Source organism: Rattus norvegicus, chromosome 16 (assembly GCF_036323735.1).
Source record: "Rattus norvegicus strain BN/NHsdMcwi chromosome 16, GRCr8, whole genome shotgun sequence".
NCBI lineage: Eukaryota > Metazoa > Chordata > Mammalia > Rodentia > Muridae > Rattus > Rattus norvegicus.
Genome location: NC_086034.1, coordinates 17,620,418 through 17,644,182, shown reverse-complemented (window position 1 = coordinate 17,644,182; position 23,765 = coordinate 17,620,418). Strand labels below are relative to the sequence as shown.

The window sequence follows — 23,765 nt, the reverse complement described above, 5'->3', positions numbered from 1 at the left end:
TCATGTGGGTATTGAGAACAGAGTTGACTGTTGAACCATCTCTCCTGCCCCAACATGTGGAATCAAAAGAAAAGAAAAGAAAAGAAAGAAAAGTGAGGGAGGGGGAAGATTGGACTCATCTAAGCAAAGGTAAAAGAGTGGTTTACAGGGGCCAGGGGAGAGGCTAAATGTCACACCGTTGCTGATAGGATCAATAATTTCAAGAGAACAGTGGCACAAAATGTGATTTTAATTGATGGCATTAGATAGTTAATTTTTGTTTTGTTTTGAGACAGAGTCTCACTATATAATCCCTGGCTGGCACCAAACTTGTGTGTACAGCAGGCTGGCCTTGGATTTACAGAGATATCTGTATGCCTCTACATCCATGGGACTGGTTTTGAAATTTTTATTTTATGTTACTGGACTTACTTTCCTTTTTAAAATGTGCTGTGTTTTCCCTGTTTGTCTGCATGTGCACCCCTTGTGTACCAATGGATGGTTGTGAACCACCATGTGGGTTCTGGGAACTGAAACCTGTTTCTCAGCTCTTAACTGCTGAGCCATCTCTCCAGCCTGTACTCTTAAAAAAATTAGATTTTGAAGGTTCTCAGCACACACACACACACACACACACACACACACACACACACACACAAATACTATGGAGCTAGAAAGATGCCTCGGACAGGACCTTGATTCAATTCCCAGCACCAACATGTCATCTCACAAGAATTTGTAACTCCAGTTCCAGGGCATCCAGCACCCTCTTCTGGCCTCCCTGGGTATCAGGTATACATACATGTAAGCAAAACACACACAACATATACATGTTATATATATAAAACCATAAAACACACACAGAGAGATAATCTCAAAGCCAGAAAGAAAGCCTTTATTGTTGGCCAGAGGCTGCATGGTGAACTTCCCAAGTCATGAAGCCCCAAGTCTCAGAGTTCTCTGTATTTCATGCACAAAAATCACATCCTGGTTGAGATACTTTAGTTAGCAAGAACAGCAAAAAGAAACCCACAGAAGTCCCTGGATCCTGGAGCTATGGACTACGTCTTTAATGGATCAGGCCTCTGTTCCCATTTTGGCAGGTGTTGGTCCTTCTGTGCTGCGTTCTAAGGTCAAAATGGTGCTTTCAACATGGTTCTAGAAGCCTGTTACATATATAGTGTGTTAGTCAGGAAGCGAGGGTGGCTGGGAGGCCAGCTAGTGTGACAATCCAATAGTTATTCACTCCACAATGCTAAATGTCGTGGCTGGTCTTCAGTATATGCTGGAATCCCAAAGAAGCAGGCTCTGATGTCAGTGAAAGCAAGGATGCACTATCAAAAGCTAGGGCAAGCAGGCAAAGAGAGTAAACTCTCTTCTTCCGTCCCCTTCATATCAGTTGCCCGCAGAAGGTGTGGCCCACATTAAAAGTGGATTTTCCATCTCAAATGACCCGGAGTAAAATTGGATCTTCCCACTTTAAATGATTTACTAGGAAAAAACTCCCTCAGAGGTGTGTCCAGCACTTGGGTTTTATTTAATTCCAGATGTAGTCAAGTTGAAAACCAAAAATAGCCGTCAGATATAGAATAATAAGTGAGCCTGTGTAGTGGCTCAGACCTAACATCCAGCACTAAGGGAGTCTGAGGCAGGCAAGTCACAAGTTTCAGGTCAGCCTGTGCTAAGTAAGGAGAGCTTGTCACAGAGCAGCAGTAGGGACCCAGATTCCCTGAACACACAGTGGAAGGAGCAAACCAGCTCCCACAGTTGTGCTCTGACCTCTATTTGCACAAATACATAAATGGAACTTTCCCGCTCTTCACTATAGAAAACAAAAAAACCCAGCACATCTGGGATCTCAGTGGTTGGGAAGTAAGGTTATTGGACATGGTGGCACACACCTGCAATCTCAGTGCTTGGAAGGCAAAAGGTGGTGGATATCCCTGAATTCACAGCAGCATGATCTGCATTGAGAGTTCAAGGACAGCCTAGCTACACAGTGAGACCCTATCTCAAAACAAACAAAAAAGACACTTTAAATCACCGGCTACATAGCAAGTCTGTCCCCTATAACACACCTACACCAACAAGACAAGCTAGGGCGGTGGCACACACCTGAAGTCCAGTCCCAGTTTTCTGCATGCTAAGGCAGAACTGCAGCAAGGTGGAGGGCAGAACAGTCTACACAGCAAATTCAAGGTTAATCAGATTCACTTAGCATGACCCTTCTACCCTTAAACCCACAGAAAAATGTTTCCATTGAGATGACTCAGCGGGTAAGGGCTCTTCGTCTACAAACCTGACCGCATCAGTCTGATGATTCCCAGGAACCAGAAGCATGAGAAACCTGAGTCCTGCAAGGTGTCCTCTGTCCTTCACATGTGTGCTCTGGCATGTGTGTACACACACTCACATACACGTGTATTTTTTAAAGATTTAATCTTTATTTTCACTTATTTATTTCGAGACAGGGTCTATAGTCCTGGCTATCCTGAAGTCACTATGTAAACAACGCTGGCCTTGAATCCAGAGATCCTCTTGACTCAGTCTCTGGAGCGCTGGGTAAATATAATTTTCTAAATTGGAAAAAAAGTAATTAAGTAAATAATGCCACAAAGCAAAAGCGGATACCCATAAAGGTAGTAATGGACGCCCAAACACGAAGTTTTGGAGAGTTGGCACGGAACCCGAGACCGGAAGCGTGCTCTTACTCTAAGCCCTGAAGACGCATGCGTCTGAGCTAACCAATCAGAAGGAAGTGAGGAAGGTTTCGGCCGGAAGTAGTTTGCAAACAAGAAGTGTGGCGGAGTTACTGGGGCAGGGCCTGTGAGGGATATGGAGGCATACGAGCAGGTCCAGAAGGGCCCCCTGAAGCTGAAAGGCGTGGCGGAGCTCGGCGTGACGAAGCGGTGAGGCCCGGAAGCCCGGGGTCTGTCCCTGAGGGCCGACCCCGGGGTTCCAGCTTCTCTTACCGGTCCCCTCTCCCCCAGGAAGAAGAAGAAGAAGGACAAAGACAAGGCCAAGATGCTGGAGGCCATGGGGACGAGCAAGAAGAACGAGGAGGAGAAGAGGCGCTGCCTGGACAAGCGCACGCCGGCGCAGGCGGCCTTCGAAAAGATGCAGGAGAAGCGGGTGAGGCAGGGGCAGAGCAGGCCGGCCCCAACTAGTCTTCCTGTGTACTGGGATGACAGACTGGTGTTGCCAGCTGTTAATATGGCCAAGTTCATTGTATTTCTTAAGTTACCACAAAGTCTGTTTCTATGACAGCTCGCTTTCGTAGCTTCAAATGTATTCTGTTATTTGAAGGTGGTGTGTGTGTTTTGGCTGGAACCCAGCCTCTTCTGGAACTTTCTGTGTTAAGTTTCGGTTGGCTCTGAACTCCTGCCTCAGCTTCCTAGTTCCTGGAATGACTGGTATGGCCCACAAGGCCATGCTAGTTATTTTGGGCTGTTTGTTTGTTTGTTTAGTTTGCTTTGGTTTTTCGAGGCAGGTTTCTTTGTGTAGCCTTGGTTGTCCTGGCAGGATCTCTAGACTTGAATTTCTGGGGTACAGTGTTATAGTGTGATAACCCTGTACTGATCAAATCCAGGCAGGCACCATCTCCATCTAACGACGGGCGTGCTGGCCCACAGGGTTTCTGGGATGTGTGGTAATCTGCAGGTTCTGATCACCCTGCTGTCTCCCCCAGCCAATAGTGTGTTCTGGTCTGGTCTAACCACTTCAATGGAGTCACTTTCTTTCTTTCTTTTTTTTCTTTGAAATTGAATAATGACACAGACTGGCTGGCTGGCTGGCTGGTGGCCCTCCTGGGCACCCTAATTGACAACTCGACACAAGCTAGAATCCTTAGGATCTGCCACCCCTTCCTGCTGTCCTTGGCAGCACTGGTCCCTGGGTGGATGACATTATTTATAATGCACGCAATGTTCTGCTTCATGTATGCTTGTGTGCCAGAAGAGGGCAACAGGCCTCATTATAGGTGGTTGTGAGTCACCATGTGGTTGCTGGGAATTGAACTCAGGACCTCTGGAAGAGCAGTAAGTTCTTTTATCATCTGAGCCATGTCTCAAGCTCCGGGTGGGAGACTTTGGAAATTTTATTTATGTGTGTGAGTGTGTTGTCTGCATGTGCTGTGTTGCCAAAGGGGAAGCCCAGAGCAGTGAGGCTTGGGCTGTCGGAGCACACCCTCAGGACCAAAGGCATGGTGTCCTTTGGGTGCTGTGAGACCTGTGGTACAGGGTGTTAGATGGACTGGGTAGAGATTGAGATAATGCTGACCTGGGCCACTGGTGTGGCCTGTCTTCTGCAGGACTCCAATGGACACCTGACACTCACCAAGCACTGTGACATTCCCACAGGGTGTAGTGGGTGTGGAAGGTGTAGTTAAGAAAATTGTGAGCCACCATTGGTGTTAGCTCTGAACTGAGCTGGAGATCTTTAGCCCTTTAGGGTTTAGGGTTTTTTGTTTTGTTTGTTTTGTTTTGTTTTTTAAAGATTTATTTATTTTGGGTAAGTGGGTACACTGTTGCTGTCTTCAGACCCTCCAGAAGATGGCATTGGATGCCCATTACAGATGGTTGTGAGTCACCATATGATTGCTGGGTATTGAACTCAGGACCTCTGGAAGAGCAGTCAGTGCTCTTAACTGCTGAGCCATCTCTCCAGCCCAGGGTTTAGGTTTTGAACTCTGTAAGAGCAGAGGAAAACTGAGCGTGAGGCATGCTCACTCCTGTGTATCTCTGCTCTTAACTGAGTTGTGGTCCTTAAGTCTCTGTCTTCACTTTCGCTCTTGATGGACTGTAACCTGAAGTAGCAAGCCAGAGAACCCTTCTCCTCCTAGTTGCCTTTTTGCCTGAGTATCTTGTCATAGCAACAGAAATGAAAGCTAAAACACTGAGGATCATTTGGGTTCTGTCTGCTCAGCCCTTCCTCCCTGGAGTCTCTTACTCTAGTGAGGAGTCTGTTTGTATGGGACGTGTTTTCCTCCCAGGCTTTCACCGTGGCACCAGGCAGCTCAAAACTGATCCCCAGCTTCTGGCAGGATCTGCCCATGAGGAATACTGGGGTTGCAGGGAGGCTAAGCAGGGTCCCTCCCAAATAGGGCAACTGCTTTGGGCGCCAATGGGCTATGGCTCCCTACCCCCCATCTGTGCAGCTCCAGCCTGGGCTATGTCAGTCATGGGGACTCACCCTGGTCTCTTCTCTCTCCAGCAAATGGAAAGAATCCTGAAGAAGGCATCAAAAACCCACAAACAGAGAGTGGAGGTGAGCCCTGCATCTGTCGGCAGGCTGAGCGCGGGGGTGGCCAGAGCCCAGGCATGGCTTGAGTGCCTCGAAGCCTATGGTGGAGTGTGTGAGATGGGCTGCGTGCAGGCGGGGATACTGCCTATCTGGTTCACACTGATGTGGTCTGTTTTCCACAGGACTTCAACCGACACCTGGACACACTCACCGAGCACTATGACATCCCCAAAGTCAGCTGGACCAAGTAACCTAGCCCTGCTGCAGAAGGCAGAAGGCTGGACTGTTTGACACCTGGTCGGCGCATCTGCTGAAACCAGGCTTTCTGAGACTTGATTAAAGCCAGGCTGTCCTTTCACTGGGTCTTGGTTTTGGGGTAGTTCCCTTTCCAGTTCGGACAACAGCACTGTGGATTGACATGCTGAGGTCATTTCTGGGTGAAGGCCATGTAAGGATGGTCCCCTTCCCACCCCTATTGCGGCATCTGTCTTCCCTTACACCACAATGCCAGGACAGGAAGCCCCTGTGGCCCACCACAGAAGTTACCACAGTGCTGCTCCATTTGGACCACCTGCACATCAATCAGATTGTATCTGCAACACCATCTGAAGCAAGGGCAGGACACAGGTCTCCAGCTCATAGCCTGTCCCACAGTCCACCCTGTGGATTGCCACAGCAGATGTTGCTAATCTCAGTTCTCAATCATGGCACCTGGGTTTCTAAGCATGTAGCATGTGGCATAAGCCTGGTGGGCACTCCTGGTCTAAGGACACCAAATGCCAGGTGTGACCAGGGCCCAGTGCCAACAGACGTGGTGTAGTGGTGCAGATGCTGCAGCGCTGTGCATCTGAGGGTCTAGGTAGACCACTTGAAGAGTTTCTGCACACTGTTGAGAGACGCAGCTTCTGTTGCCATGGATACTGAATGAATGACAAATGGGTGGAGCTGACATGTATGGAATAAAGTGAATACCAGTCATGGAGTGTGAATGTTGTCTGTACCGGCTGTCCATTACAGGGACACCTTTCCATTCTGCCCGTGTCCCTGAAGAATGAAGAATGCAGTGCAAAAACCAGTTCCGTGTGGGAGAAATCAGATGCTGTTGGGTTGTTGTTGTTGTTCCCCGCGCCCCCCCCCCCCGCGTCCCCCCCCCCCAGCTGGGGACCGAACCCAGGGCCTTGCGCTTCCTAGGCAAGCGCTCTACCACTGAGCTAAATCCCCAATCCCGATGCTGTTGTATTTTAAAGGTGTATATGTGTATATATAAATATGTGGGTATTGTATAATATGTATTGTATGAGTACACATGTGTAGAGGGAAACTTGAAGAATTGACTCCTTCCACCATGTGGATCCTGGGGTTTGATCCACCTCAGGTTGTAAGACTTGGCTGCAAGTGACTTTACGCACTCAGCTGTGTCACAGTCTAGAGGACACATTTATTCCACTGTGTTCACACCTCTCTGAGGGAGATGGTGTGTGCATACCTTGTCTCAAGTGTTTACAACCATTTTGGATTTGGGGATTTTTCCAGATTTGGGGAATGGGGAACACAATGGTTTTTGTAATATGTAATGAGATGTTGCAGTGACTGTCACAAATTTGCATACATTTGATTTCTGTTTGATTTGCCCCAGTGCACAAAGCCTAAAGTAATTTTATATTAATTTTTTCTGTCTTTGAACATAGAATACAAAGTATACAATCTTTTGAAGAATTTTGTGCATGAAACAGATATCAAATTTACTTTTTGAGGTTTTTTTGTTTGATTTGGAGTGGGGTTGGTGGGTCACAACCATTTATAATGGGATCTGATGTCCTCTTCTGGCATGCAGGTGCACATTGCCGGTAGAGTACTGATATAAATAAAATATTTTATAAAAAGAGATGACTACTGCTGCAGTCTTAAAAAAAACTGAAAGGGTGAGAAGGACATACAGGTAGCTCTTCCTACACAAAATGAAGAGCTGGGTTTGACCTCTGGGATCCACGAGATGGAGAGAGAGCTGACCCCACTCGTTCTCTGACCTATGTGTGTACAGTAACACACAAAGTTAAAACCAAGCCCATGGTGTCGGGGCCGGTGTCGATGGGTTGGTTTGATCTCTCAATGGGTAAAGGCGGTTAGGAATGACAGAATTAAAAAGTATTCCGCTGCGCTTTGTACTAAGCACAGGCTAAGTCACACGCGTGCTACCCTGGGTTCACTGGGGTGAATGGGTGGAGCCCATTCAGTTATTGACAGGTTGACACTAACAGGTGATGGATTGTCTCCTCATAGCAACCGGCTTGGAAGCGTCCGCCTTCATTCCACAGCTAGTCCTTAAGCTACTAGGACTACTGACAAAGCTGCCTTTCCCAGGTCCTCCAGTCCCCAGCTCATCTGGAAGGCCCCGCCCCCTGGGACGTACTTCCGGCCCGATTGGGCTGTGGGTGAAAAATACTGCCAAAAGGTTCGTACTGCGCCTGCACCTATTCCGTTGTGCGCTTGCGCACTTACGGCTTCCTTCAGACCGGACATAACGGTCCACGCGCTGCTTCATGGACCGGAAGTGGAGGGGAAGTGTCGTGGGGCGCGCCGGGCCTTGCTGAACGCCGGCAGTTCCTGCCGTTGCCGCCGCCCTCGGCTACTGCCGAGGCCTTCCAAAGCCGCCATGTCCGCCAGCGCCGTCTACGTACTGGACCTGAAGGGCAAGGTACTGAAGGGCTCTCCACCCTCCGCGTTGCCAGGCAACCAACGGGCCCTCGCCCTGTCGGGACCCACCCTGTTGCTAGGCAACTAGCCGACCAGCCGGGCTAGGGCGTCAAGCAAGCGGCCTGTCGGGACCCACCCAGTTGCTAAGCAACTGGCCGACCAGCTCTGCTGGGACGTCTGGCAGGCGGGGCAGCCTCACTTGTCAGCCCCGCCCTGTTGCTAAGAAACGGGCGGTGGTCTTTTTGCGAGTCCCACTCGATTGCTAGCCAACTTGGTGGGCTGAGGTTGCTGTCCACTTTGCTCCTTTCCCTTGTACGCCTGGGTGCAGGACTCTAGCCTCACCTGTGGACTGGAAGCTGCCTCCTGCATCAGGACCCTGCGCCACGGGGACCGTTCGACCCTTGGCTAGAGGCGTGGCGGGGAGTATGGCAATAGGTCAGACCCTCTCTCCACAGTGTACATAAAGGCTTCAGCGCTCCCTAGAGCAGCTGAGCTTCCTGTGACATTAAGAGAAGCGGATGATAAGAGTGTGGTTTTAGAGGGGGAAACACACTGCCCAGAGTCACACAGATTACTGAGAAGTAGCTATCTGGAAGCTTCCTCACCAGACAGGTGCTAAGCCCTGGGCCATCATGGGTTGGCAGAATCTGTCAGCTAAACTTAGTCACTTAGAAAAGCACAAATAGATACCTGTTGGGGCTATGTCTTCATAATGGACTAGCAGTCCCAGCTAAAGGATCAGGGAGAGCTTTCCTGACTGGGAATAACCAAGATTGCTGAGACATGAAGGCCCTGGACAGAAACAGGACCCTGGCAGCTTTCCCAGGGTTATCTGAGAAAGAAAACTTCATTTGTTTGTTTTTGCGGGTGTGCACATGTGTGTGAAGGAAGGAGACCCTCTGCTACCTTTACATGGGCTCTTGTTATCAAACCCAGGCCACTAGATTGATTGAGCTAAGCTGCCTGACCTTTAAAACACATGGATCTGCCTGTCTGTACTTCCCAGAAGAATCTGACTTTTTCCTCCTCTTGGTTTTATGAGACAGGGTTTCTCTGTGTAGCCCTGGCTGTCCTGGAACTCACTCTGTAAACCATGCTGGCCTTGAATTTAGAGATCACCACCACCGGGCCAGATTCTGGCTGTTGCCTGGGATTTGGTATGGAGCTCAGGTCAAAAACTTGGAAAACACTTTACAGACTGAGCTGTCTCCTTAGGCTAATGGATGGTTTCGTGGTGCTGATGATAGAGTCTAGAACAACAAGCCCTCTGTCAGGCAGCCACGGTGTATTCTGTGCAAATGCCTCTTCCAGGAAGGCACATTCAGCCTTAAGAAATGGGCTGCCGCCCTACCTTAGGCCATCAGAGTGGAAGGCAAGTGGCCTACCTCTTATGTTTGGAACCTACCAGAACAGGTTCAGCCACAGTAAACAAGTCCAACATTCATCAGTGAAAGAACACTGATGTCCAGTCTACATGGAGACTGTTTAGAAGAACCTCCCAACCCCCACCCCGTTTTTTTCCTTAGTCCCTTGAGTATATACCTGCCTTGTAGGTCACCCAAGGTCAACAAGTGGTGAGTCCCAGACCTGGGCGTCCTCCACAGCCTATTGGGAAACTGGGCAGGGCAGCGTTCCCTAGGTCTCATGGCACATGCTCTACCGTCCACCCTGGCCTAGAGGTGCAATGGGCTGCCTGCCATGGCTTGCTTATTCCTTTAGAAAACATCTCATTGGAACTAGCAAGTACCCATCCTGGGCTGAAGCTGGAGGGCTAGATTTACATGTGGATCTCTGCAGCTGAGCTGTGTGATCATAGACAAGCACCTTGGCCTGTCTTAGCTTTGCCTTCCTAATGGATCTGGAGTCTCCTGAGTTACTGAGTGTAGATGTGGGACAAGCCTTGCCCTGGAAAGGCCCACAGAACGTGGTACTTGGGCTCCACAGGCCTCTTGGCCTAGCAGGAAACACTTGAACCAGCAGCCAAACAGTTGTTGGCCTTCTGTTTGGCATTCAGAGAAGGTTACAAAAGACTTCCAGGCAGAGCAGACACCTGATGTGGTTCTGAGAAGGTGACAGATGTCCCAGTTGGCATGTAGGGTGTAAAGGTTGCCCATAGACTGTTCTGGGACCTTGGGGGCCCAATGGGAGGAGGCTCCACGGCCACCGAAGTTCCAGGGAGGAGTCCCCAGGATGGGGTTTGATCAGACCTGCCTCTGGAAAGCTTCTCAGGGAGGCTGTAGACTTCCCTTCCAGTACAGCAGTTCTTGGTGAGCACAGGCAAACACACAGTAAGTGGGAGTAAGGATGTCTTGGAGATCCTAGCCCTGATCTCTGTGCTGTGTTACCTCAGGCAGGCAGCTCCACCTCTCTGGGCACTGTAGTCTGTAAAACTAACCAGCCAACCATATAAGAGGTAGCAAGAGGAATAAAAGTGGGCAAGTGGGAGTCCCTCAGCTGAGGTAAGGAGCATCAGACCCAAAAGCTTACCCCTTGTGTGCTGTGTCTGCACAAGGCCCAAAAAGAACTCAGAAGGAAGCGTCCTCACTGCACTCTCCCAGCTAGAAGCAGCAGAGACCGTGCTTTCTGAGGAGCAAATGCAGCAGCAGGTGGTGCCAGTCTAGCGTGGCAGCTCAGGAGAACTGCAGCACTGCCACATGGCCAACCAGCCATGCTGACAGCAGGCAGCGTGACAAGACAGGCACTGTCACCAAGTAACCAGGACCTCCTCAACCCTCACCCACAGCTTCCTCATGGCCCCTTCCTGCAGCCATTTCCTCAGGGTAATTCCAAGGAGCAATTCCTGTTTGGTTCCTTTCACTATGCACAGTGACTCTGAGGGTAGAGCCTACCTGGGCGTCCTCATGTCCTGCAGCTCAGAGTCCCATGTCCTGCGTTCACATTCTTATCTGCCCTCAGCTGACCACGAATGGTTTTGTGTTTTTTTTTTGTTTTTTTTTTTTTTTTTTTACTAAGTGTGTGGGGAGGCGAGAGGGATACGGGTATGTGCGAACGTGTGCAGGCGTCCCTGGAGGCCAGAAGTAAACATCAGATCCCCTACAGCTAGAGTTACGAGCACTTGTGAGCTACCCAATGTGGAAGCTGGGAACTGAACCTGGGTCCTCTGAAAGAATAGCAGTGCATGGGGTTGGGGATTTAGCTCAGTGGTAGAGCATTTGCCTAGCAAGCCAAGGCCCTGGGTTCGGTCCCCAGCTCTGGAAAAAAAAGAATAGCAGTGCACTTAAGTAACGAGCCATTTCCCAACTCCTGGGATTTATTTATTTGCTTATTTGGTTTTATATACATACATAGTGTGTATCTGTATATGTATGCATATATGTGTGTGTGTGTGTGTGTGTGTGTATGCACATACACACACATAATTTTTATTTTATGGTTGTTAGTATTTGACTGCATGTGTGAGGGTGTCAGAAGCCCTGGAACTGGAGTCGTGGATAGGCGTGCACTTCTATGTGATTCTGGGGATTCTGCAAGAGCAGCCAGTGTTCTTCATTGCTAAGCCATCTCTCCACCTCCTGTTTGTTTTTTGAGACAGGTTTCTCTGTGTAGCCCTGGCTGTCCTGGAACTTGATCTGTAGACCAGGCTGGCCTCAAACTCAGGGATCCACCAGCCTCTGCCTCCTGGGTGCTGCGATTAAAGGCCTGCACTGTCATTCCCAGCAAACCTAGGATTTTTTAAAAAGACAGGGTCTCACTGTGTTCAGTCTGAAACTTACTATGTAAACTTCCTTACCTCTGCTTCCAAGTGCTAGGATTAGAGGTGTCATACCATGCTTGACAAAGTATTTTTAGCAGGGAAACAGTTTGCTATATAAGTGTGAAGAACTGAGTACAGATTCCTAGGACCCACATAATACCAGGAGGGTATGGCAGCCCGTGATCCCAGGAGCCTGCTGGCTAGCTAGATCATCTGAGGTGGCAGCACAAAGAGAGAGGGGTCGGGGAGAGGGAAAGGTGTTGCATTTGAACTGGGTTTGGTATCTCATGCCTATAACCTAACCACTCTGGAGGCAGAAGGACTGCCGTGAGTTTGAGGCTAGCCTGGGCTACATAGTGAAATCATCACGACAAAGCAAAAGCCTCAGGAATGTTTTTTGTCAGAGCAGGCTGTCCTTAGATACCACAGCACTGTATTGGAGGGCCCTCAGATTCTGGAATCCTGGGGTCCTGGAACAGCCAGATTCTCCATACATCTGTTGCAAGACAAGTCCTTTTGTCTCTGGTGTGGCTCTATTTAAGATTCAGCCACTGGGGTGTTCATTTATGTGGACTGGCTCATACCTGTCATCCCAGCACTCAGGAGGTAGCAGCAGGAGAAACAGGAATTCAAGGCTATCCTTGGCTACATAGTGGATTTGAGATGTGCCGAGGCTCCTTGAACCCACTCCCGGCTTCATTCTCCGTTGAGTGCCCATGGACACACAGCTTCTCTGATTCTCTAGGATGAGCCACTGGGTCATACTTAACTCTGGTGTCACTTTCTGAGGAGCCACCAACTTTGGCTATTTCACAGGATGATGGACAGTGGTTCAGACACCATGCAAGGAGGAAGACCAGGGCAGGGCTATTCCTGTACAGGCTTCAGTGGGATCCCATGAACTTGGACTCCTCTGGGATCAGGTGCTCAGGAGAGCCAAGTGTGCCAGCACAGCAAAGACACTGAGAGGGTCTGCATGGAGTGCTCATAGGGCAAGGCTTGGCCCAGTGTCTGAGGGGATCAGTCCCTCCTTTCTCCACCTTCTGCTGAAGGAAGAGCCTTGTGGTGGGACTTCATAGGGTGAAAATCAGACTAGCCTCAAGTTGTGTCCCTTCACAGATGGTCCCCACCCCTACCTCAGACCCTCAGAGGAAGCCACCCCTTCTTTCCTTCCTAATGCAGGTGCTCATCTGCAGGAACTACCGTGGGGATGTGGACATGTCAGAGGTGGAGCACTTCATGCCCATTCTGATGGAGAAGGAGGAGGAGGGCATGCTGTCACCTATCTTGGCCCATGGTGGCGTTCGTTTCATGTGGATTAAGCACAACAACCTGTACCGTATCCCTATGCTGTGGAGTCAGGCCTTGGGGATGACACGCCTGCCCACCAGCACAGAAGAGCTGGGCAGCCAGAGGACACAGGCCTCACACAGAGGACACAGGGAATGCTAAGTATTCCAGAAGCTGCAGCTGTGGGAGGAGGGGAGAGACACAGGGCAAGAGTGGGAGCCAACTGGGCCTGAAGTTGTCCTCTGGAGATGTGTCATGTTAAATGGGGTAGGTCTTTGGATGGGGTGGACTGGCTATAGGTGGCCTTGTGGTCTAGAGATTTCTGGCTGCTGTGTATGGCCACACTGTCAGGAGCAGGAGTGGACAAATGAGGGGAACAGGGTAGGAGTAGGGGTGGGAAGATCTCATGTGCCCTACATCCTCAGCCCTGCTTCAGCCTCAAATCAAGTGTGATGCCAGGTGGAGACCCACCGTGGCTGCACCCACCACTTTGGGCTTTGAGCAGACCTCTGGAGATCTGGCTGTGCAGGAGCTCTTCAGCTGCCAGTCCCCTCGTCAGTAAATGTGTGCATGCGTGTAACCCCTACAGGCACAGATGCCACCTCTTCCCAGGGACATGGTCTTCCCTTGCAGTTCCTGCCCTGCTCTCCCTCCCAGGCATAGGGTTTTTTCCCTGATGTATATTAGCATTTGTGAACTCCCTTGTAGAGTGGGCCTAAAGTCCAATAGAAAGGTGTTGGTGTCACCCATGATATCTGTGCCAGTAGTGCACATGTGGTGTTTGAGCACACTGGGTCCATAGCTGAGCAGGAGTGTTGATAACTGTTCATCAACAGCCCTCACAGCCCTTTCTGGCACTAGGAAAGCCAACCAGCAGGGTGGGAGTTTCCATTTGGTTCCAACTTAATTTCCCCATGTTCTGCAGTCCAAGTGCAGTGTCTTCAACAATAGGCTCTTACCATCCGGTTCTGCTGTACAACAGCAGCAGCGGCCTGCATGGCTCATGGAGCTTCAGGGTGTCCTGCAGCACCTCCCAGGAGATAGTCTGCCCATGGCACAGGGACTTCACCCAATAACCTGATGACCTCCGCGAGTGTCCTTCTCCATCCATGTAGGGTACCAGTTGGATTTAAACTCTTTACCTGTTTAAACAACATTTTGTTTTTTACTTTTTAAAGGCATCATTTGTAGACATATTTTACCTGCATGTTTGCAGGCCAGAAGAAGGCATTGGATCCCCTGGAACTAGAGTTAAAGCCAGTGATGAGCCACCATGTGGGTGCTGGGGATTGAACTTGGGTCTTCTGGAAGAGCAACCTATGCTCTTTACCACTGAGCCATCTCTGTAGCCCTCCACTTTTCCTTTCAATTATTCAAGCCTCAGCTGGGCTGTAAGGTAGGTAGAAGTGCCATTACACCTGGTCGTCTTCATGTTAGTGAAGTGACTGCTATCACTATTATCTCCATGGATGTCCACACATAACGCCTAGCTGGCTGAGACCTTGGTGGTGGCTTCCCCTGCTGCTCACTTGCATGAAATGCTTGTAGCTGTGCTGTGTTTGCACTGGTGAGAGAGAGTTTCTCATGTCTTTCTGATGTCGTACTAAATCTACAGATTGATTTTATGTATGTGTCCATTTGTTCAGGCCATAATTAGTGTTAGGAGAACACGCAAAACTGCAGACTGCGTCACAGCAGAGCCAGCAGCCTTAACAATTTTCTAACCTGTGTTGGCTTCCCTATGACCAGACTTTATATGGACCCAGTGGGCAGCTTCCAAGGATACCTGAAAGGAAATGGCCCATCCTTGGGTCTACTGTGGGCTCCCTATTTGGAGTGAATAGACATGTATAGCATTCTCCTCAGAAGGGCTTTGTCGGCTTCCTTCGATAGCTCAGTTGGTAGAGCAGAGGACTGTAGGGGCTTTGTCACCAACAGAAAGAAGAGAGGCCTGGCCCTGGCTGCTTCTCCACCTAGCTGGGCTCTCCTAGTCTTGCTCCTAAATGCAGCATCCAGAAGCTACCCCTTAAACCTTACACTTTCTGTCACCAAGGCTCCTCTGAATGCTTACCACATGTCCCTGGCCTGGCTCAGACTTGGGGCTTAGTCCTAATTTTGGGCTCAGTGGACCACTGGATTGTGGCTGGGGCAGGGAGCCGTGGGGATGGGCACCTGTGGTGTGGTATCCTGGCCTCAGAAGGCTCCTTGACTGCTACCCACCAGTGGTCGCCACTTCAAAAAAGAATGCTTGTGTGTCGCTAGTATTCTCCTTCCTCTACAAGGTGGTGCAGGTAAGGCCCCAGTGGTTTGACTTCCCAGCTGGGGAGGACTTTGGGGATTGTAGCTTTGTATACCCAGGGGTCCTGGTCCAGGAAGTCTCAGTTTCCTTGCAGGTGAGAGTCATGCCCACCCTGGAGGTAAAGAAAGCTAGCAAGATGGGAACCTGGCTGTGCAACCCTCCTGGCAGGAGGTGCATCATGTGATCCAGGCCCTGTGCCTGCGCAGTAGGGCCTGGGATCAGTTAGGTGCACAGGGCTGGACCTTGGGGCCATGGAGTGTGGTTTGATACTAATTAGTGCCTAGCTTTACCCAGGACACCTTTGGACTTAAGTAACCTCTGGCTGCTGAGTCAACCTGTTTGGTGCTAGTATTAAGCAAGGGCTCCAGGGCTAGTCTGTATTTCCACTAAGTGCCTCTGGAGGTCAGGAACCCCTTTCCTGTCTTTCCCCCTCCCTCTTGGGTGGGCGCCTCTTAGACAAGGGTAGAAGATGGAGAGCCTCCATTATCTTTTGGGGAGAGCCTCCAGGTGGTTTCCTTCTGAGCAGGTCCACTCTGAACAGCCTGGCTTAGCCACCTCTGATTGGTGGAATATGACTGGGGTGCTGGAGCACATTTCCCAGAGCCGGCCTTTCCCACTTGTAAGGACCTGTGCGCTTCTGTGCTAGTGTAAAGACCAGGTCCCTTCATTAGCCCCCTAGCTACCTATTGAAATGGAGGTGCTTGTCTACAGCCAGACAGCAACACCCTATGTGGATAGGCAGCAGTCTTGAGGCCGAGGCAGGGATCACAGGCACAGCTGGGATTGATACAGAGGCCTGGACAGCCAAAGTGCTGGTACAGGGCCCCGCCTGGCCAATGCCTGTGGTCTGTAGTTCAGATTTTGGTTTCTGGCCTGTGCAATCACTCTGGGTCTGGGCTGAGTCCTGCTCCGCTGCCCCTGGCCCAGGTGTTCTCTGAGTACTTTAAGGAGCTGGAGGAGGAGAGCATCCGAGACAACTTTGTTATCATTTATGAGCTTCTGGATGAGCTCATGGACTTCGGCTACCCGCAGACCACCGACAGCAAGATCCTGCAGGAGTGAGTACACGTGTCCCCTGCCTACCCCCACTCCCAGCGGCTTAGTTGCCAGCCCAACAGAGCAATCAGCTTGCTCCTTCTGCACCAACTGTTTTTTAGTTATTTTGAGATAGGGTCCTGATCCTCCTATGTCTGCCTCTGGAGCGCTGGGCTGACAGGAATGGGCCATGTGTCCTGTGTACTGGGTTCTGGACATGGAGTTCCTAATTTTGTGTGTGGTGCAGGGATTCAGCCCTGCAGATGCTTTCTGCTGAGTGCCTCTTGGGTCAGGACCCTTTCCTATACATATACCCCATGTCTCCACCCACACAAATATGGTACCTTAATCGGAGCCCTGCCTTTGCTGACTGTACTGAACTGAGGCAGGCTTTTGGAATCCCCACCTGCAGAGGCAGAAACCAGCAGGCCCCATTCTGCACTTCCACCGCTCCGTGCGGCCTGGGGTGCCAGCTCGCCACTTACCTGGGAGTCTGGGGAGAGCTGCTGCTCTGCTGTCCTGGTGGCAGAGGGCTCAGTCCCTCCAGGAGCCCACAGTGCTGACCACTTAATCCTATTCCCCACCGCACACCAGTGCCTTGCCTCAGAAATGAAGTGTATTTGGCCCACTCACTATAGCATGCATACCGTACCCTCCCCGACCAGTTGATGTGGGGCTTCAAGCTCTGTCCTGATCTCGGTGGAACGTTGTGTGTCACTACTGTAACTAAGCGACTCCCCACAGGTACATCACTCAGGAAGGCCACAAGCTGGAAACAGGAGCCCCTCGGCCCCCAGCCACCGTCACCAATGCTGTGTCCTGGCGCTCAGAAGGTATCAAGTATCGGAAGAACGAAGTATTCCTGGACGTCATTGAGGCCGTTAACCTCTTGGTAGGCTGCCTTTCTCTTCCTTTCCCAACCTGCCATCTTTTCCAGGGCGGAAGTCAGGGATAAGACTGAAACCCAGCAGAGTGTGTAGCCTGAGCCCTGGCAGCAGATGGCAGGACTCAGTGTCAGAGACTGCTCTCTGTACCAGCCTCCCTTTCAGAATCTGTAGGTACAGCATTGTGGTGTCTCTCAGGAGACTGAGGTAGGGAAACCTTAAGTTCCAGACCCTCCAGGGTCACATTGTCTCAGAAAAAACAAAAGAGAAGGGGCAGCAAGAGAGATGGCCCAGCAGTTAAAAAAGGGATTCCCACAAGCCTGACCTTCTGGGTTTCAGTCTAGTGGAAGAGAACTGACTCCTGCATTCTGCCCTGTGAGAGTTCACATGTGTGTATACACGAAGACACACACACACACACACACACACACACACACACACACACACACACAGTAAAATATAACTACAGTTTAATTTAAAGAATACAGGGCTCAGGGGATTGCTTAGTGAGCCAAGTTGCTACACCTCAAGCCTCATGACCTGTGCTCCATCCCCAGAGCCCTCATCACCACAGACTTGTCCTCTAATCTCCACACAGAGGCAGCGACACCCGATACACATACACCCCGACTTACAGACATAAGCAGAGCACTCATGCACAAGCTGGAGGACCCAAGTTGTGTGGAAGCTGGGGGAGGGGGTGCTGTAGCCCCAGCACTGAGGGCTGGGACAGGAGGATCAACCCAGCCAAGATGAGAACTCTAGGGGTTGGGGATTTAGCTCAGTGGTAGAGCGCTTGCCTAGCGAGCACAAGGCCCTGGGTTCAGTCCCCAGCTCCGAAAAAAAGAAAAAAAAAAGAAAAAAGAAAAAAGAAAAGAAAAGAAAGAGAACTCTAGCTCAGTGAGAGACCTTGCCTTAAACAAAGGGCGGGAAGCCACAGAGGCCTTGTGGGAAGTCCTTTTTCACCTGGTGAGCTGGAAGACTGCAGGTTTGCAGTTAAGCCAAATATGGCAGAGGTCACACCTCACATGGCAACTGCGTCCCCAGGTCAGTGCCAATGGCAACGTGCTGCGTAGTGAGATCGTGGGTTCCATCAAGATGCGCGTCTTCCTCTCAGGCATGCCTGAGCTACGCCTGGGTCTCAATGACAAAGTCCTCTTCGACAACACGGGCCGTGAGTACCTGAGGACAATGCTGAGGCTGAATCAGTCTTGCTATGGGGAGGGGACTTTCTTGACCTCAAGTTAGAGCTGAGTGCATGCCTACCTGGGGGGCCGCCAGCTGCTTTGATGAGGTTTGAGAAAGCCCTTGGGGCTTTGAGACGGCTCATCAGGTGAAGGTACTTGCTGCCAGGCCCCATGACCTTTTGTGATATCTTGAGCCCACATGGTGAGAGGAGAGCAAGGTCCTGCCGTTGTCCTCTGACTGCCATGTGCACTGTGGCACACGCCTTCCCAAACACAGCAAACAAGACTTAACAGAGAATCCCCATTACTGCAGGTCAGTAAGTGGTCAGTGCTGACCTAGCAGGCCTGGGTTCAGTACCCACCAGCACCAAAACGGACAGGAAGATCTGGCTGGTGTGGTGGCATCTGCCCCTCATCCCATCTCTCAGGACACTGAGGCAGGAAGATTCTGAGTTTGAGGCCCTCCGTGAGGAGCGTGGCAGACAACCAAGGTTCTGGGTACTTAGATATCATCAGAGACCCATGGTAGAGCCTGGCCCCATCCTCTGTCCCTTTCCCTTTGCGGTGGGCTGTTGGGAGGTAACACACCAAAGCTGGGCTCTCTGCGTGGTAAGCCTTCTAATGGCAGAGCATAGCACAGGTGGGCATGGCCAGGCCGCTGTGGCTCCTCACTGGTTCCGGGCCTCACAGCCTCCTGGACTTGCTAGCCATACCTGGTCCCTTTGTAGTGGGTGAATGGTACCCACAGCCACTTAGCAAATGTGCCCTGGCCTGTTGCTGTCTGGCTGCTGCAGGCTTAGCAGGACATAAGCAGGGTAACCACGGACCCTGTGCTAGCATCAGACAGGCATGTGATGGAAGGAGGTGACAGTAGGCTGTCTAGGAACTGGCTTCTTGTAGATGCTTCCGGCATGGGCAGGGACCCGTAACCCCTGCCAGCCTCACCCCTGCCCTTCACAGGAGGGAAGAGCAAGTCAGTGGAGCTGGAGGACGTGAAGTTCCACCAGTGTGTGCGGTTGTCACGTTTTGAGAATGACCGCACAATATCCTTCATTCCACCAGACGGAGAATTCGAACTCATGTCCTACCGCCTCAACACCCATGTGAGTGTAGCAAGTTCCCGGCAAATTGTGCTCCAGTCCTCCCACATCCTCTGGGTACCTGCCTCCCACCCCTACTTGGGCGGAAAACTTGGCCACCACTGGATCTCCCATGGTCATCACCTCTATTTTCATACACACTGGTCTCCTGGAAGATGGGGCCTTGCCTGGCCTCACTTTCCCCTCAGTAGCATGAGGTGTGGTGAGACACCAGCAGGGATACGTGCCCTCTCCGCACCCACAGGTGAAGCCTTTGATCTGGATCGAGTCCGTGATTGAAAAGCATTCCCACAGCCGCATTGAGTACATGGTCAAGGTCAGTGAGAGGGTGGGCATCTTGGAGGCCTAAGTCAGGTGTGGGCAGTGCCTAGAGAAGTCCAAGTTTTTGGTGGATAATGGGCACCCACTGCCAGGCAGGAACTGTGTGGGCCTGGTAAGGTGGCTGGGGGTGGCCAGACTCCCTTCCCTGCATCATCCAGCGCCTCTGCCTGGCGCCTCCTTGCAGGCCAAGAGCCAGTTCAAGCGGCGGTCAACAGCCAACAATGTGGAGATCCACATCCCAGTCCCCAATGACGCCGACTCACCCAAGTTCAAGACCACGGTGGGGAGTGTCAAGTGGGTCCCTGAAAACAGTGAGATCGTGTGGTCCATCAAATCCTTCCCGGTGAGCCCCACATTCACCAGGTACCCCTAAATATCTCCCTGGGACCCATCCCTGTGCCACCTTGGGGAATGTGTTTCCTTGCAGTGAGGGGTAGTCCTGCTGAGTGACATCCTGGTCTCAGGAACACAGGTGCAGTCCTTCTCTGCACCCTAGCAGGCTGGGGAGGGCTGGCCATAGGTCCATCCCAGGAGAGCTTTCCTTTTGTGGTGCAACACAGCCACAGTGCACAGGGTCCACATACAGTAGGATCCCTGGTGCACCTCACTGTGCCACCCTGAAGTATTTAGTGATGAAATAGCGAGAGTCAGGGCTGGCCTCTGCTTCCTACCCTTTCTGTGTTGGCGATGATCCCAGGGCACCCAAGCAGGTAGACTCTGCTGCTGTGCACCCTGACTTGAGGGCCTCACATGGGGGTGGGAGTATAGGTGGGAAGGATGGCCACCCTCAGGGGAGGTGCAGCTTGGCCCTGGTGGCCACTGTTGACTTTCCCTGTTTTCTGCCAGCCTTCTGTCACACAGCACAGAGACACAGCTCAGTGTCTTGCGTATTACCGAAGTCCTTTTTAAGGCCAAATAATACTCCACACCATGCCCCTTCCCTTTCCACTGAGAGGCGCTCTTGGTGCGCCCAAGATCAGCTGCAGTGAGTGTGTGAGCACAGGGCTCTCCTCCATGCCCTGCTTCCTGTCCCCAGGCTTACACCCACAGAGTCTCAGAATGGTCTGCCACAGTAGCTTAAATTGTTTGTGTAGCAGTGACCGGTGCTACATTCCCGCCAGAGGTGCTTGAGGGTTCGGGGTTCTTGTCTGTCATGTTTTTGTTTTTGTCTTTGAGGTTGGATCTTAGCACTGGCTGACCTGAGCACACTGTGTAGATAGTCCAGGCTAGCCTCAAACTGACGGAGATCCTCCTGCCTCTGCCTCCATCCATCCTCATGTTCCCTTGGTCTTTGATTTGTGACTGCGCCCCAGCCCAGTCGCCCGCCCTCCTTCAAGTTCAGTTCCCTCACTGATTTTTCCATCAGTGTCGATGCAGAGAAACATTCCTTCCAGCTCCGCCTAGGTCTGTACCTACGAGACCACAGTGTAACATGTAGTGCCATTTTCTACAACTCCTGCTCTCACATAGAAGTTGTTTTGTGTTTTTGTTTTGTAGGGACTTTGTTAGTTTGAAATGGTCTCCCTGAATGGTCTCAGAGGTCTGCAACTCATTCTGCAGTCCAGCGTGACCTCAAACTCTTGTACTTCAGGCTGGCCTTGAATGTGCTCCCCCCTCCTGCCTCTGTGCCCTGAAGGCCCTGCTTCCCTGTGTTCCCGAGGGCAGGTCTTCTCTCTCCGTCCCCCTTACTCTGTTGTTAGGTCCCAGGAGTCAGAGGGCTATGCGCTCTGGATCCATGCAGATGGCATGGTGTCCTCTGTGGCTGGGAGCCGATGCAGGGACCTAGGCTATGGAGCCCTGCCCTGCTGCACCCTGAAGTGTGAGCTCAGGAAACCAAAGGCCATGTGTTGTCCCAGGTATAGCTAGAGCTAGAGTGCCAGTCAGAGGGAACAGCCAAGCCCAGGCCTGATGCACTCTACATGGCCAGAGCAGGGCAGGGGTCTCAGCTAGTCCTGACTGGCCCCGCTCTCCAACCACCTCCAAGTTATCGCTGGGCTCCTGGGAACCTGCACCTACCCACACCTCAGTGTCTTCCTCTCCCTATTCACAGTCCCCTTGGGGCTGTGCAGTGGGACAGACACATCCCTCTCCCCAGTGTGCCCCGGGCTCCCTTCACTACAAGTCCTGTCTGAACGGTCTGGCTCCTCAGCCACCCGTCTCTCCCTAGGAGCTGGTGAAGCCAGGTCACACCCTGCCCCAAGTTGGCTCCTGGGAGCCATGGCTAGCTTGGGAGACAGCACATGGCTGTGGGCTGCTGCCTAACTGCCTCCTACATTGGCCCCCAGGGTGGCAAGGAGTACCTGATGCGGGCCCACTTCGGCCTTCCCAGTGTGGAAGCGGAAGACAAGGAGGGCAAGCCTCCCATCAGCGTCAAGTTCGAGATCCCCTATTTCACTACCTCTGGCATCCAGGTATGAGTGTGTTGGGGTTGGCTGCCTGAACCTCACACTTGAGCCCAGTGTCACAGCAGAAGCCCCATCCCGACATAGGGCCTATTTCCTTGGGGTCCCTCAAGTGTGTGGATGAGGGAAACACACTGTTCCCCTGAAAGGCCCAAGGTCACCAAGCCTGGGTCTTGGCTGCTGCTGACAACCCCTCATGCTATGCCAGGTCTGCCCCCTTGGCCTTGCCCCTTGGATGAGGGGTGCTGGTAGGGGTGCAACCTACTCAAGGCTCTTGTGTCCAGGTGCGCTACCTGAAAATCATTGAGAAGAGCGGGTACCAGGCCCTGCCCTGGGTACGCTATATCACGCAGAATGGAGGTGAGTGGCTGCCTGGCTAGCAGGACCTACAGAAGTCTTTCTAGGCCGTGGCTTCCTACATGGAGCTGAGGGTGGGTGCCCTGGGTATCTGTGGAGCTGAGGGTGGGTGCCCTGGGTATCTGTGGAGCTGAGAGTGAATCCCCCATGTTTCTAGATTACCAGCTCCGGACCCAGTGAGAGGCCTTGGTAACCAGCCCAGCCCACCCAGCCTCAGGGCACACCTGCCACACTCACCAAAACTGAAGCTGGAGGGTGGCCCTGGACGTGCAGCCACCCTCCCCTCAAGCCTGAGTAGACTCACACAGAACCCCTTCCCTGGTCCCATTCTGATCCAGGGTGGGAAGGAAGGGTCTGCCAGCCTCCCCCAGGGACAAGCCAGCTGGAGCTGAGCTCCTGGTGCCTCATGACTGGCCACCCACCACCCTGTGGGCGCCATCCCTGCTCACCACTGGAGCCTCCTTTTGTTGCCATTTTGCTGAGCATGTTGGTCACTGTCGTCTGTGGCTGTCCTGTCACCTTTCTGTCCTGTCCTGTGCAGCTGCCTCCTATCCACACTGGTCCTTCCCTGGCAGGACAGTCGCTCTCCTGGGCCAGCTGTGCCCCCTTGCCCGCCCTTGACCACATCAGTGTTTTCCCCGGAAGGGCACATGGCCTCAGCCTCTGCCCCAAAGTCCCTGGGCAGCACAGGCCAGTCTCACTGTACAAGACCTCGTCGTCCTCCACCCATGTGTGACAGTGACATTAAAGTCTATTTGTTACATGTGCAGCCTCTTCTCTCTGCTGTGGTCAGGCCCCACACAGGGACCCTGTTGGAAGGGTCGACTTCCTTTGCAGCAGAGCAAGCCTAGCAGTGAAGGAACCACACTTCCCTTCCCGTGGTAGCAGGAGTGCCTATCCAAGAGACACTGGATAGAGTGTCCTCTCGGTCTCTAGCTTGCCTGTCATGTCTCTGCATAGTGGCCGTCCTCTGGTGGTCTGAAGCTGTAGACCCCCATGTTCCCACCTGCGCAGGTATAGGCTGGGCCCCCATACTGGTGACTGAGCTCCTGTGGGCTTCAAGTCCTGAGTTTCTACATTGGGTGTCTGAGCTCTGACCCTCAGGACCATCTCACTCTGTGACTCTGCTCTCCTGTCACTCCTTGTCACCACACTCCTATGTGGGCTATGTTGTGCAGACCTCACTTCCAAGTACAACCTTCCCAGCACAGGGCCTGCCAGCACCCTAGAAGCCTCCCAGCCCTGCCTTACTCACCAGTGG

At 51.9% G+C, this 23,765-nt stretch overlaps 2 protein-coding genes across 5 annotated transcripts; both read left to right on the top strand.

Moving 5' to 3' along the window:
* The first annotated feature begins 2,734 nt into the window (after positions 1-2,734).
* Fam32a (family with sequence similarity 32, member A) lies at positions 2,735-7,105 on the top strand. 3 transcript variants are annotated; one of them, NM_001128078.2, is given in 4 exon segments: positions 2,784-2,888; positions 2,970-3,111; positions 5,191-5,244; positions 5,403-7,105. In NM_001128078.2, coding segments are annotated over 4 exon segments (339 nt in total). In that variant the 5' UTR covers positions 2,784-2,814; the 3' UTR covers positions 5,472-7,105.
* A 646-nt stretch (positions 7,106-7,751) lies between these two features.
* Positions 7,752-23,273, top strand: Ap1m1 (adaptor related protein complex 1 subunit mu 1). Of its 2 annotated transcripts, NM_001044239.2 has the most exons (12): positions 7,809-7,915; positions 12,812-12,968; positions 15,143-15,210; positions 16,146-16,276; positions 16,998-17,145; positions 18,185-18,311; positions 19,285-19,427; positions 19,669-19,740; positions 19,930-20,088; positions 22,031-22,156; positions 22,432-22,507; positions 22,662-23,273. In NM_001044239.2, exons 1-12 carry the CDS (start codon positions 7,874-7,876, stop codon positions 22,682-22,684), a joined length of 1,272 nt encoding a protein of 423 aa, NP_001037704.1. In that variant the 5' UTR covers positions 7,809-7,873; the 3' UTR covers positions 22,685-23,273. The 2 variants fall into 2 exon arrangements, with proteins under 2 accessions (XP_038950410.1, NP_001037704.1); XM_039094482.2 differs by lacking the exons at positions 12,812-12,968; positions 15,143-15,210 and having other exon boundaries at positions 7,752-7,915; positions 22,662-23,267.
* The last annotated feature ends 492 nt before the right edge of the window (positions 23,274-23,765 follow it).

Bases quoted from the DNA above. Each gene is read 5' to 3' on its own strand.
- Fam32a (XM_063275632.1), top strand. From the start codon at position 2,815: ATGGAGGCATACGAGCAGGTCCAGAAGGGCCCCCTGAAGCTGAAAGGC. The intron at 2,889-2,969 runs GTGAGGCCCGGA...CCTCTCCCCCAG, and splicing joins GAGCTCGGCGTGACGAAGCG to GAAGAAGAAGAAGAAGGACA. The intron at 3,112-5,190 runs GTGAGGCAGGGG...TTCTCTCTCCAG, and splicing joins AAAAGATGCAGGAGAAGCGG to CAAATGGAAAGAATCCTGAA.
- Ap1m1 (NM_001044239.2), top strand. From the start codon at position 7,874: ATGTCCGCCAGCGCCGTCTACGTACTGGACCTGAAGGGCAAG. The intron at 15,211-16,145 runs GTAAGGCCCCAG...CCCCTGGCCCAG, and splicing joins TCCTCTACAAGGTGGTGCAG to GTGTTCTCTGAGTACTTTAA. The intron at 20,089-22,030 runs GTGAGCCCCACA...ATTGGCCCCCAG, and splicing joins GGTCCATCAAATCCTTCCCG to GGTGGCAAGGAGTACCTGAT.